The sequence below is a fragment of the Ciconia boyciana genome, chromosome 3 (genome assembly GCF_034638445.1).
Source record: "Ciconia boyciana chromosome 3, ASM3463844v1, whole genome shotgun sequence".
NCBI lineage: Eukaryota > Metazoa > Chordata > Aves > Ciconiiformes > Ciconiidae > Ciconia > Ciconia boyciana.
In genome coordinates this window covers 43932732-43947571 of record NC_132936.1, presented here as the reverse complement: position 1 = coordinate 43947571, position 14840 = coordinate 43932732, and the positions used below count along the sequence as shown (strand labels likewise).

The window sequence follows — 14840 nt, the reverse complement described above, 5'->3', positions numbered from 1 at the left end:
TATAACACAGCAACTATAGAAATTTGCCTGGTAGTTTGTGTACTAATAAAATATGTGAAAAAAATACAAAATCATATTACCTCACAGACAGCATAAATCTGATTGTTTTGTTTTTAAGGTTCAGTCTGACAGCTGTACTAATTTGTTTCCTTTCATGTAATGTTATTTGAATATTTGCTTATATTTGAAAATGCGATAAAGAACAAAATTAAAAAGCAAAGGGAAATAGAAGATGTTGTTAGTTCATGTATTACAGTTGCCTTTTATTTTAATGTTTTGGATCGTATTATTAAAAAGGGAAAAAATAAAATTTCAAATAAAATGATACAAGTTAGTCTGTTGAGTCTCCCCAAAGATGACTGTTAAGACCTAAATAATTACAGAGTGCAAGGTAGACATCTGTCAAGAATTACAGTCTGGCTATGAGATGGAAAACAAATTAACAAATAAATGGTTGATTTCATCATAAAACCAAGCAAATTACAGGATGCTCCAAGATATGTACTATGAGTAGCACAGTTTAATATATTTATTACCTATTGTAGAAGTCGTAGACAGCAAAGTGGCAAAAGATTACTCAGGTCAGCCAGGATTAAGAAAGGTTATGCAGTGGATTAGAAACCCTACCTCTAAGCAACTGGGCAACGCAATGACAGATGAATTACTGTAGACTGCTGCCATGTTATTCATTGGAAAGAAGAAGAGAAGGAAAAAAAAAAAGAACTATTCAATCACATTGATGGGCTTTAAATTTATTGCAACCACTTAAGAGAATGACCTAGACATCACTGGCAACACTACAGCTCAGTGACAACTGCTTATTGTACCATCATTGGGGAAAAAAAAAAAACAAAACCACCAAACAAAACCTAAAAAACAACCTCAAACAAAAAACCCCCCACAAACCAAAAAACCCTACACCAACAAAAAAATTGAAAAAAATCAAAGTTATTGTCTTGAAAAAAATTGATGTACAAAAAAGCACCCCCCACCGCCTCAGTTAACTCTGCTTACTGCTTACAGTTCAAATCACCTCCTCAAGAAAAACATGTACAAAAGGACAAATAAAGGATTTCTTGAAATGAAGTGTTTTCCATCTGAAGGAGCTTTAAAGATACTTAGTGTTTACCTAACAGTGTCACTCTCATTCAGCTTGAGTAGCACCTAACTCTCACCTAGATCAATGGAACTGCTTACAAGAGGAAAACTATCTGAACAGAGGCTTTAGACAGGAGACAACTAAGAAATTACTTGGTAAATGTACGTGAAATAATAATAATTAAAAGAAAAGAACCCACTCAGTGGTGACTGGGGTGAAATTATCCATTTTGCAGTGCACGTTATCGTGGGGACAGGGATAGCTAATCTGGTTGCATGAGGGACTGGAGAGGTCCAGAGGCAGTGTGGCAATACTGTGGTTTATTTCTCAGTCTGCATTTACCGAACCAGACAGATGTTAGCTTGCCCTTTAGGGTTGAATATAGCAAAACCTTTTTTCTTCATTATAGTCATGTAGCTTAATTTTACAGAGGATTTGCATCATCCTTGCATTTGTATTACAAGATTATTACTCTAGATAAAACAGAATTGACTATATAAAGACACTTTGTTAGGTACTTCTATTAACCTTTGTCACACTACAGTAAATACTAAAGAAATCACATCCTGAAACTACAGTGGGCAAATTCAAGCCAAAAGTAAATGTGTTCTGAATAAAGCATTACTTACTCATGAAACTCACTATCACATGAACTTCCGCGTCTGAAGGAGCTAAAATAAAGTACATAAGGTCTTGTGATTTAACATATATGCTAAGCATCAACTATGTCAGGATAAACCAAACTTCCACAAATTGGTATGTGTATTACTTGTCAGAAATCTGGTTTACCTGCAGTGGATAATGAGAGATCAGTTTTGGGGGGAGGTACATCAACAGACCAGGATAGAAGTGGAAACTTGACAGAGTATGACAATATGTGAAAGATGGCAAAGAAGGAAATCTGCAGAGGCTTGTACTCCTGAGGGATGGAATTCTTAAATTATTCTACTTCAAGGAACACCTTCTCCCATACACTTTGGCAGCTTTCCTGTCAGTAGTGATGCTCCACATCACTATGCTTCCTGGATCTAGAGGTGAAAGCACTGGAACTCCTGCCATTGCAATCTGTAGTTTATCTTTCAGAACTAAATAAAGGTTATTGCATCTGTTCTTTTATCCTTCCCCCTCCCACTTCCTAACACAGAAGGGAGATTGAGAGGAGAGATTTTTAAATTTTTTTTTTCCCTTCCATGCTCTTTCACAGAACCATAAGGAAATTGAGAGATTGAGACTGACTGTAAGAGGAGGTAATATATGGAAATGGGAAATCTACTGGGTCTGATTTTTCACCTCAGCTGGGCTGAAAGAAGAATCTAGGACTGTCACAGATGGAAGTGATCACATGTCACTTGTACTGAGGAAGAACAGGAAGATACTAACTTCACTGGAGCATATTGCTAGAGTTTATCTACTACTTACAACTAATTAACTAAAATAAGAATTAACTACCCTTGTGATCGGGCTCTTCTGTGTGCAATTTTTAGTTGGACAAACATCCAAGGAAAATCCAAACTTTGAATCTTATAGAGTATTGAAGTCAAGAATGTGCTTATGTGTGCAGTTACTTCTTGTTGCACCTGGGAACAAAGGCATTCCTTTAATTCATAGGCAAGCAATGGAAATTATCTCCTTTCAGAATATCTTCAGATGCTGTTGCAGGATGATGGCACTCATTTGCCCTGCTCGAGCTTCCCAGAGGAAGGTCCACAGCACAATGAGATACACTAACAGACTCTGAAGAGTGGTCAACAGAGACAGTATATTCTCCATAGGCTCTTGTTCCTCAGTAAAACAGTTTTCAAATTCAGATTTATCAGTGGAAGCAGTCTTACAGGACCCAGATGCAGTATATTTTTGGACCCCATACAACTCTTTGCTACTCTTCCTCAGGAAAGGCAGAGGCTTTTCATGTTCACATATGTATTTAACATGAATTTAATTTGTGTTGTTCTATAGAATGTATTTCATTTCTATTAAATGGCAAGATGATACACCATCTTATCTCTATTTCTGGACAGTGTTTTTCAAGTGTATTGAAAATTCATAGATTTGAAAAACAGAATCTAAGTATCTATTTAACACAGTGTATAATTTTAAATCCCCCAAGAGAAAATTTGACAGTGAATTGTTATTACCATTCTGATGTATGTGAAGACTTTAAATGTGAAGCTTTCTACCACTATTTTTGATTTGTGCTAACTAAAATAGTTTAAAAAAAAACACCTGAAATTTTAACTACAGAAAGGACAGTTTATATAAGCATGCTTTTCAAACAAGCCAGTCCCAATTCTCCACAATTTCTTTATGAACCAGTAATATTTATTTAATGCACTGCCTTCTTTACTATAATAGAGCTACTCTGACTTATAAATCTACCAGAAGATCTGAAATTGACACCGTACAAAAAATTAATCTCTGGTCCAGATTTGGAATGTAAGTGCCATTACATCTGGAAGACTAAATGCAAAGTCTCATATAATGATTTATTATACATATATTACTTAAAAGTCAAATGTCATGAACCCACTGCACTTTTATATTAAAAATTCTACAGAAGTGTGACAAAAATTGTACGAAAATTTGTACTGCATAGTTCATGGAAAATCTTGTGCACAGGTAAAAGATTGCTTAGGGATTGCTTAGGTTATGACCACAAATGCCCAAATTCTGGGTTTAAAAAAATCTTCTTCTATTACTTAAGCCTAATTTCTACTTTTACTGCTGTAAAACACAGTTCAAATATTTTGGGTCAAAACCAGTTTTAAGGATCATTCTTGTGTGGACAGAACCAAGACTCAATATCATTTTCATAAACTATGTCCGAGGCTAACTTTCAACACCTTTTTGAAGCTATTGAAATTTTGCTTCAGCCCTGCACAGAGTAGCCAAGAAAGAATGTTTGAATCCTGCAAAAAGGAAATTTGTGAAAACAGAATTTTGTAACTACTTTCAAACCATGCTCATTCCCTTACATATGCTTGTATAGCCTTAGAATTCATCCCATATTTCTTGTATCACAATTTCAGATTGAGTTGTGTGGTGGAGATAGAGTTAGCTAATTTTAAGGAGAAAATTCTTTAAATATTTCTCCAAAGTCTGCTTAGACCATTGCAATTCAATATAGGGAAGCTCGGCTATTATCAAGCGAGTATCAGCATAGGGAAGCTAGGTAATATCAAGAAAGCCATTCTAACTACTCACAAGTTCAAATAAAAGGCATAATCTGGCCTACAGATTTTGAGTAAGAAAAAAGGACAAAACAGAATAAAGCAAAAAAGCAACATTCGTATCTTTGATTACATTGTTCTGTTCCAGTTAACTATTTACTTTGATGGTGTCTGAATTGCAACACATTGAGTTGAATGAAGTTCCCAGTTGCTTTTTTTTTCTTTTTTTATTTCTTTTTTTTTTTTTCTTCTTCTCTCAGAGATTTTGATACCAAATCTGAGGGTTGTGGTCCATTTAGCTTGAATATTTTGGTTCAGTTGTAATATTACTCTTTTCTGGTTTTGTTCACAGAAGATCCAACGCTCAGCTGGATGAGATGCAATACAGGCTGTGCATCCTACAGAATACAATGAAGTATTAGAAAACACTACAAAGAAGCAGAGGAAAAGAAAAAAAATCAAATTCACTAAAAAGGATTTCAAATTCTGAATCAATTTCACAAAGATTTAGTGTGTAAGAAGCACAATTTTAAAAAGCCACACTGTAATATACCCTCTCAATGTATATGGATTGTTTTGGTGTAACTGTGAATATATCCATGACTGTTTCAAGGAAGTAGTACATATAATATGTTATCTGTAGCTCAACTTACCATTATCAGGAAGACAGGGCATTTAAAATGAGTTTATCAGGAAGAGAAATATACACCTTATTTTTTTTGTAAATATCTTATTTAGTTTCTTTATGCATTCAGTCATGTGCATATATATCCTTTGTGTGGTTAATATATTTACATAATTTTAAGTATCCTTATATGTGTACAGACCCTATACACATATTATACACAGACAATATTAGATTGTACAATGTAGTACAATGTAGCCTGTATAAATGCAGGTGATAATGAAAATAGGTGTCTGGCCTAATACTATATGCAGGACATGGATATATCTCATTACCATTTGAGCCTTTCTCCTGTCAGTTTGTTCATTTAGTAAGTTCCTGTGTTTTTATGAACATAGTAATTCAAAGTCTTAATACAAATAACTCTTTTAAAAAATACATTCTGTAGGTTACAAATTATCTTTTTGGATTAATGGTGTTGTAGTGAAATTCCTGCACTTTATGCTAGGAAATCATAGAGAACTAACTAGGTTAAGGACTTCCTACATCTGCTTTAATCACTGTTACAACATATGCCATATGAAAACTAACTTTACCTCTGATAACTTGCAAGGAAGTTACAAAATACCTGCATGTAAGTATTTAAAGCAAAATAATCTTTTTACAAGAAGATAAGCAAACTCACTGTTCGGTACATCTCCTCTTTCCGAGTACACACGTATGAGGGATGGGAATGACAGATGAGAGAGGATGAGAGAATCAAGAGCGCATACTTCGCCTACACTCATCATGGTATCCAGAGTATCAAAAGAGCATTTGGAATGAAACACAAAAAGTGTCATATCTAAGCCATGAGTATTAATTATTCAGGAAGTGAAAGGAATACAGTGCATTTTTGAGGCTACCTCCACAGCATTCTCAGAACTAATGAGGAGACCACAGGGAAAGTGCTCAAAGCCCGGAGTATGGTGGCTGTTTATCCAACAACGCTGAGCATATTACTATCATTATTATTATTATTAATTTTTAATTCTAATTTTGCTTTATCTGCCTAAAGATCCCATACACACACACAATTTAAATTTCTATTTATGGCATAACATTTTCTGTATCAGCGTCCCCACTCGCGCAAGAATTGTTTCAGATTCTCGCATAATCTTGCCACCGAATTGCAATTACACCCCCTGCGCTTCGCTGTCTCTCCGGCTTCCAAGACAATAATCACTTATTCCGTTTACATCGCGTTTCTATCCTCCGAAAGGACACAGCGATGCGCTTTTAACAGAGCCCTACAAAACCAGCTCCGCGCCGCACAGCACCAGCCCGGGGAAGGTGCGCAGGGCAGAGTTAGAGGTAGGGGCCGGGCAGGGGCTCCGCGGGGGGCACGGAGCGCGGAGCGCAGCCGGGGCCGCCGCCTCCGCCGCGGGGGCTGCGCGGTCGCGGCCCCGGCCGCGGCCCCGGCCCCGCCGCGGCCGGGGAAGGAGCGCTCCCAGCGAGGCCGCCGCAGGCACCGTGCCCGTCGCACCCCCCTGCGCTCTGCGGCCTCGCTCGGGGAACGGTAAGTTTTTGTGTCGCTCGGTTGCTTCGCTCGTAGAAGGAGCAAGGGTGGGTTTGGGGAAGGGAAAACGGAGGGGTGGGGGCATAATGGATCCCCGGGAAAAGCACTCCCGGCCCGTAGGGTGAGCGCTGACAAAAGAGATTTGGCAAGTTCCTCTCTCCCCCGGGTTTTGCTTTTTTTCTTCTTTTTTTTTTTCCCTCCCCCTCCTATTTAAATTGTCCCATTGTTAGCGGATTACCCTCGCTTCAGGTTACACCCGACGGGGGGGGGGGGGGGGGGAAGCAACCGCCCCTTCCCCCCCCAAGTAAGATCCATATTGTCATTAACCTGTGCTTCGTATTTGGGGAAAATCGGAGACGCAGGATGGAAAACCCAAATAGAACAAAGGGAAGGGAGCCCAAGTGATGTCGACCCTGAGGAACTTGACTTTTGGCAGGGGAGCGTCTCTGGGCACCATCCCGCAGCTCCCGCCGAAGTTCCCCTTTCGGTGGCAGCAGCCCAGGTGCGCGCTCAGGCCGGCCACGGACGGACACTGCGCCGGAGGCAGCGCCGGGACCCGCTGGCGGCGGCTCGGGCTGGGGTCAGCGCTGCGCCCAGGGTCGGGCCCCGGCCGGGACACCCCTCGCTCCCTACCCGCGGCACAGGACGAGCACACGGAGCACACGCTCGCTCGGGGGACAAGCCGGCCGGCGGCCTCCAGGCGTGCGGGGCTGCCCCCGGGTGCCGGCCCGGCGCCCCGCTCCCGGCTCGGCCCCTCCGTCCCGCCGCCGTCGCCCCGCGCGCAGCCCGCAGCTACCCAGCACCGGCGGCAACCCGACACCGCCGCACGCTCATTGGGCGGCACCGCCGACCCCGCCCCCCGGCCGCGACGACTCAGGCGCCGGCTCGGCCCGCCGGGCGCCGAGGATTGCTGCTGTTTGGCCGGAGGCCGCTGTCAGTCAGGTTGAGGGACGGGCCGCCCTGCCGCTGCGGTCCCGCCCCCTCGCCCTAATTGATATTATCGGAGCGCGGCGCGGGCGGCCGGGCTGCAGTCGGGGCTGGCGGGCGGCCGGCCCGGTGCGGGAGCCGGGCAGCAGCGCGGAGGAGGAGGAGGAGGTGGAGGAGAAGGAGGAGAAAGGCAGCCAGGAGGGAGGGAGCGAGCGCCGAGCCAGAGACTAGCAGAGCAAATTCTCCACCGTCCTCTAGCACCCACCAAGCGGCGGCAGCGGCAGTGTCTAGAAATATATAGCTAGAAATATAAAATCACCCCGCTCCTGCAACATGGTTTTCCAAAGTAGGCTCCCTTCTTGGATTATTTTGTGCTCCGTCTGGCTGTTCCGGTTTGCACACACGGGGGAGGCACAGGCTGCAAAAGAAGGTAAGGTGATGCGGAAAACAAAAGTTTGGGCTTATTTATTGCTTTTGTACACGAAGTCTGTGTGGTGGCTTAGTGGAGGACCTGCTTGGCACTGCAAGCTGCTTGTCAGCCCCCCCCTTAAAAAAAAAAAAGGCATTTTTTTAGTTGGGGAGGGAGGGAGGAAAAAGCAAGGCATTCACTGGGGGTGTGCGTGTGTATGTGTGAGAGACCGGGACAACTGCCTTTGCTCTCAGGAATGAGGTTTGCGAGGCATTCGCACGTGATGAAGAGGCATGGGGCTGGGGAGACGGCCCCCGGCCCGGGGATCCGTGCAGGGGAGCCTCGCTCTCCTCTGGCTGCCTCAGTCCTCCCGACGAGGTGCGGGGAGGGCGGGTTACCTCGCTGCTCCCCGGGCGGGGGCTGCAGGGGCTGGGGGCCGAGTTTCAGGGCTCGGGACGTTTCGGGGGAGGCACGGCACGGCGTGGGGCTGAGGCTGCGGGGCAGCTCCGCGCCACTGCCCACCGGGGGCCTGCAGCGTTCCGGCCCCGCGGGGCCGTGCACAGACCGTGGGAAGGAGCACTGGGGTGCAGTTTTGCACCTCCCGGCCATGTAGGCTGGGCATGCATTTAGAGGGTACGTACAGCCTGGCGTCGTGTCTCTGCAACGTGTGTGCTCTTCCCCGGCATCGCTGGAGAGAGGGAGAGGTTTAGGGATGGATGTTTTACACCATCTGCGTATCACAACGGGGCTTCCCGATTCCCATCAATCCAACACCGCTATCTGTGTAAGGCGAACCCCGGACATTGTTTCCCCCGCGCACGGAGAGGAACCGGGCAGTTTTATACCAGAGGCTGATGGAGGTGTATGAAATCAATTCACAAAGTCCATCTGGGAATCTCTTTTCTCACGCTGAGAAAATCCGAAATGATTTAAAGGAGCGCCCTGCTCGCGTTTGACAGCCAAAGGCCGTCAAAGTCCGTCTCCATCTTCGAGGGTGGGGGACGACAGGGAAGGGGGAGTCAGGGGCTTTTTCAGTGTCTCTGCATATGTATCCGTTTGGGGGTTTTCCTCCCTCAGCTGGATACGTCAATATTTTTCATCAAACCGTTGGCATGCAGTAAAATACCATTTCGAGCCTGTAACTGGAGCTTAAAAAAATCCCTCAATTAAAATGTCCTCTGCCCTTAATAGAAGGCGGCGATGGCGAGATTAGAGAGGGAAAGAGGAGAGAACCTGTCCTTAGCAGCATTTCGAAAGTTTATCTGGAGGGGCTGTAAGGCACAGAGACCCCCACGCGTGGGGGGTCTAACGCGTGGCCGTGGGGTGGGGAGCGGAGCAGGGCCGGGCAGGGAGGCAGGCAGGGAGGGTGCGGGCTGCCTGCCCCGCTCTGCCCTGCAGATTGCGCCGCGATCGGGGCTGCGCCGGTGCCTCCGGCGGTAGTCTGCCTCCTGTTTGTGTGTGTAATACGTGTAGGGATAAGTATATATATGCATCTATACATATAAGTGTGTGTGTATAACGTGTGTATGATTGGGGAAAAACAACCAAGCCAAAGGAGGGTCAGGAGGGGGCGAGCGGCAGACAGGAATTGATAGCGGCTACCTGCTGCAAGCGCAGAAAACTCCCGCGGAAGAAAGAGCGGGGGGGAGAAAAAAAAAAAAAAAAGTAACTTTGCAGCTTCAGCCCCGGCCTCGCCGAAGGGCCGGTGGCGGCAGCAGGCCCGCGTGGTTTCCCACCGCTCCCCGCTGGGTACGGAAGAGGGATGGCGGGTGAGAGGCTGAAAAGTTTTCCGAGTTTCCTTTCTGTAGCTAAATAAAAGCCGTGGTGAGATGCCGGAGAGGAGCGGGACAGGGTCCGCCTGGCTCTCCAAGCGAGGGGCGGAGGGCGTTACCTGCGGAGCCCTCTGCCAGCGCCGCGGCCGGGACCCTCGGGGAGAGCGCAGACGCGGGGACGCTGCGGGCCGGTCCCCTCGGGGGTGAGGTCCTACCCCCTCCGCCCCGCGGCTACGAGACTTCGGGGCTCCCTTCCGGAGCTGCCGTCCCGGGCGCTCCCTCGCCAAACCGGCGGCTGCCGGGCGGGGGGGGGAGTCTGGCGGGGGCGGCCGAGGTACCGGTGCTCCGCTGCTGCTCGGCCGCCCAGCCCCGCTCCTCAGCGCGGCGGCGGCTGCGCGCAGCCCCGCGCAGCGCCCGGGGTGGGTGCGCGGCTGCGGCTCCCCGCGGAGGCGAGAGGCCGCTGCTCCCCGCCTGCGCGGCGCCCCGCGGAGCCCCTTCCCCGCGGCCGCGCCACCGCGCTTCGCCCGCCGCTTTTACGCCTCCTTTCGCCCTCTGTCCCGCCGCGCCGCGGAGAGGGGCCCCGAGCGGCGTCTCCCCCGCGCGCGGAGCGCGGCCCGCTGCGCCCCCGCGGAGGGACCGCGCGCGGGAGGCTGCGCGTCCCCGCGGGGCTGCCGGCGGGGTGCGCGGGGCACGGCGCCGTCCTCCCGCCTCGCTTCGCAGCGCCGCACCACCGGCCCTGACGGCCCCAGGGCTCCCCGGGCTGGGAGCAGCGCACCAGCCGCCGGCCTGGGGAGCTCTTCCCCGGTAACTTTCGGTGGCACGCGGAAACGCCACGTTTATCTTTGCGAGGGGTGTTTGCAGAGCAGGGCTGTATGTTTGTTTGTTTGCTTGCTTGTTGTCTTTTCTTTCTGGGATGTGCCCGCCCGTTGCTATGGGATGGAGAATTGCTGCCAAATAAAAACTATAATGAATCGCAGCCATGGGACGTCGTGCTGGTGCTGAAATGGTTAAATTTTTCGTGGTACCTTTTTTCCAGGGCCATTATAAATGTTCTTGTTCAACAAACCACCACATACACCACCTGCTCTTCTATAGAAAGCGTTACAAAGTAAAGCCCCTTGAATCCAAGCTTAACGAAATAAGCAGATAATCTTTCTAGAGAGAGACTATCAAACTTCCTTAATGAGTAGCTCCACTTTATTACTGAAATACAGGCCTGGAAGCTACCGTTTTGTGTTCAGCTAACATTCCAGATATTACTGTATGAACCTTTAAATAACTTTTTTAGTCATCTCATCTTTCTAGTAATTCACTGAAATTTTGTGTTAAATTCTACTAGGATAAAGGGCCGAAGCAACATTTATAACAATTTCAAAAGACCTGACAAAAGTTGCTTCAAGTTACAGCCTTAAATATCAGTAAATTTCAGTGCCTTGAAATATCAGTACTTAAATGCTGTGTATAAAGTTATAAATAGCTTTATAGCTAAAAATATACTGAACAGATTTAAATTATAAATGTTACTTTTTATTTAATCAAATAGAAGTATGAAGTTAAATGTACAGCTTTGAAGAAGGAATCTTCAGAGTGTACCAAACCTAGATATATGGTGGATCACTTTACAGCTTTGGCTGTTTGAAAGAAGGTATTACAGCAAATTATTTCACTTTTTTTTTTTGGACATCAGAGATTAACGTATGTACCATTTGAAAGTCTTACAGAAACTTACAATAATATGCTAAGAAAGAAGCTTAGAGCTATAATTGAAATATAAGACATATATAGAAATGTATGTTTGGAGGTAACAGAACATCAGTAATATCACCTCCAATATGTACTGTAAAATATGTAAGAGTTGGTTTATTAGGCTGTGATTAACCACTTTCAGAGACAGAGTTACAACTAGCGGAAAATAATTGCAGTGCTACTAGAACTGATGTCTTTTTGTATAGAAGTGTCACTGGGGTATAGTGACATGAAGATTTTAGTAAGCCATTACCATAAAGTGAGTTAGTCTGATTTTGTGTTTGTAGTATTTTGTGTATGCAAAGTGTGAGGTAATTGCAGAGTCTTTTATTTTCTGTATTCCTGGTTGTAATTTGTTTATAGAATTATTGCTTTATCACCTAAGGGACATATTCTTTTTCTTTCAAACTCAAAAAGACCATTGCTTTTGCAGTGCAGCTCCTGGTAAGGTATAGACTAGTCCTTTCTAAATCAGTTTGGAAAAGTTTTGAAATGTTGGTGTGTATTTGTTTGTTTTAAGCTCATTTTTGTTTGTTTTAAGCTCATATGCTAACCAGCATATGGGAAATGTCCTTCTTATGACAAAGGAGATGAAGGGAGCATGCATCTTAATGACTGATTAGTAACACTTTAGAGCACTAAGAAAACAATATGCTTTGATTTAAGCATTGGAATTGTTAAGATTAATGTATATCTGCTTATATGTGGATGGTACATAATCGTTTAATCATCTATTTACACGTAAAGGCATAGTTGTGGTTGCAGATATTTTTTTAATAATATGAAGAAAAAAATTAATTTGTACAAAAATTGTATTCTTTTTATCACTTTTTTTAATTCAAGCTTTGTGCTTTGGTTTTATATTCCCACTTATTATATTTAACAAACAGTGGAAATTCTTTTTTTTCTTTTCTAGTAATATTGCTGGACTCTAAAGCACAACAGACAGAGTTGGAATGGATTTCCTCTCCTCCCAATGGGGTAAGTACTCCAGGCAAAAATTAAGTTCCTAAAGATGAGTAGTTGTTTTACCAAAGCAATTGAAAGACTTGCTTTAAAGTAGCTCCCCCTCATATTTCTCTCAGTAATCGTACCAAGTGTTTACGGCTTTTTCATTTTTAGAATGGAAAGAAGTGTACCTCGGGTTACAGTGTACAAATGTACAAGCTAATTAAAAGTAAGAGTCTCTTTAGAAACTCACCTAAATGTTCCCAGTAGCTTTATGTTTTTTAGTGTAATCCTTTGTGCTGTACCAGAAAGCTCTGTATATTTATAACACGGTATTTTAAATCACTTTTTTCTTCTTCATTTAGAAACAGCAGATTTACTTCTGTGTGGAAACTTTCTAAAAATATGTTTTCCATTTTCTGTATAATGGGTGATCATAAATTTGTTTATGATGTTTTCTTTGTAATTGAATAGCACAGATTGAAGTGCTCTAAAATAAAAACATTTATACTGCAGATGTGTTTGAAATGACATTCCAGACTTGAAACATCCCCAAGTCTTGAGGAGCTTGATATCTGGAACTAGGCATGAATTATATGGCTAAGGCCACCTCCAGCTTGCTTACAAATTAATCTCATGGTACTCCATGAAATGTGCCATTGTAAAGTACATCATTATAAAACCCGAGAAGTTTAGAAACATTGGTGTTATTGTCTTATTTATTATGCGCGTAAAGTTGAGAAATGCTGCTTTCAGTCTGAATTAAAACTGGTATAAAACCCTTTCTTCCTCAAGCGTTGAGGAAGAACATTTTCAGCAAGATATAACGGGTATATTGTCCTACCTTAGCTTAGTCCTACCTCAACTCAGTCTGACAAATCATAAATTATAGGGACAGTTCTTACTCATGGAAGTAGTCTTGCTGAATCCATTACGACTTCTTGCATGAACAAGGACTTGGGGGATCAGGCCCTTAATCTTCAGCGCATTAAGAAATCTGGAGCCAGAAGAGCGTGAAGTGTGAGTGGGGATATAAAAGTGTAACAAATCCTTTAAATAAGAAGAATGAAAATCTGAAAGTGTCTTTCTTTAAAAGCAAGATCGTAAAATCAATACAAGCATAAACTGGAAACGAATCTAAGGACTTCAGAAAGAATGTAATGTGAGCTCAACGGGTATGATGGCTAATAACCTTGGCATTAGCGTTTTGCACTGATTGAAGCCTTTACCAGAGGTGTTTGAAAGATTAGCTTGGTGGCAATTGTATTAGGCTAACCTGTAGATAATGAAAGACGTCAACACGTTACACATGTCAACATACTTAAAGATGAAAGTAGAGTCAAATTCAACAAATAGTAAAAGGCGACTTTTAGAGGTAGAAGCCAATTTCAATCAGGAATTAAAAGTGAATCAAAACTAATGACCGGATTCATATGCATGAGAACGTTCAGAAATAGTTGCCTGTACATTAACATAAAAATACAATTTTAATAATGTAATTTTAAAAATAAATGTTTTTCTAATTTTAATTACTGAATTTTCGACGATGCACTAAAGACTTCATGGGAATAAACACAGAAAATCTTCTTGAAACTACTGCATCATCATAGTACGGAATGTATCAGCCAGACACTCATTAAATGCCTTATTCAACTGCAAATGTTACATCTAACAATGATCTCAAACATTGTTAAGATAACTAAGAAGTTAAGATACCATATATTGAAACCAATAAAACAGGACACATTCAAATAGAATTGCATGTTGCAGCAGGACAATGAAAAGTTGAATTTTCTTGCTGTAAAAGCTATCATGGAACTGAACACTTTAGAAAGACTTTAATGAAATGTGACCTCAGATGGCATAGATGAAAACATATCCTGAAGTACTGATGTATTTTTTTTTTCCCTGCAGAGAAGCAGGTACACCTCCAATGGGCTACTTGCAATAATAGCTCTGTGATTACAGAATTGAATCATAAGTCATATTTCCTTAATTTTTTAGGAAAATCATATTCCATGGCTTTGGGAAAATACGGAAAGCTAGACTTCGGCATTTAATGCTAGGGTTAACGCAAAGTAGGACTTCTTATCTGAATTTAGTGTTTTGTATTGTTTTCCTTGACTGTAGCATAAGAATGTCTCTAATACTAGGTAGCCTCATGTAGTGGGCTTTTGACTCCAAGAAGGCTCATTTGTGTTGTATTACTAAAAATGGTTTGATTTTGTTAAATGTATTTTGTTTGTTTGTTATTTTTTTGCTTTGCTTTCTGTTTGGTTTATTTTTTCTGGGGGAGTGGGGATTTGTCTTGATGGAGTAGTCCACATCAAAACCCAAGGAGTCAGATTCTGTTGTGTGGTGCATTAGAGTTACTTTCACTTCAAAAGTACAATATGTCGTCTGACTGGAATATCTCATTGCAGAATCTGGCTTGGTGTTTTGAGGGAGGACTGCTTACACAAGATAAAAAATAAAACAAACAAAAAACCCAAAGAAACGCAAAATCAAAAAACCCAACACTACCTGATGTGAAATGGGGAATATAAAAATCAGTAAAATTTTAGGCTTCATGCCTTTTTTGTCTTCTTT

The 14840-nt window shown here is 43.4% G+C and overlaps 1 protein-coding gene and 1 long non-coding RNA gene across 6 annotated transcripts in view; one reads left to right on the top strand and one right to left on the bottom strand.

Moving 5' to 3' along the window:
- Window positions 1–4555: 4555 nt before the first annotated feature.
- On the bottom strand, window positions 4556–7194 carry LOC140650064 (uncharacterized). Its single transcript, XR_012041842.1, has 3 exons — window positions 6777–7194; window positions 5577–5669; window positions 4556–4664 (listed from the first exon to the last, which is right to left on the bottom strand). It is a non-coding gene; the product is annotated as an uncharacterized lncRNA (long non-coding RNA).
- Window positions 7195–7477: 283 nt separating this feature from the next.
- Window positions 7478–14840, top strand: part of EPHA7 (EPH receptor A7) — a 176864-nt gene continuing 169501 nt past the window's right edge. For all 5 annotated transcript variants that reach the window (XM_072855507.1, XM_072855504.1, XM_072855502.1 and 2 more), the window contains exons 1-2: window positions 7478–7806; window positions 12220–12284. In XM_072855507.1, coding sequence (XP_072711608.1) covers window positions 7710–7806; window positions 12220–12284 — 162 coding nt within the window. In that variant the 5' untranslated portion in view covers window positions 7478–7709. The remainder of the gene's footprint in view (window positions 7807–12219; window positions 12285–14840) is intronic.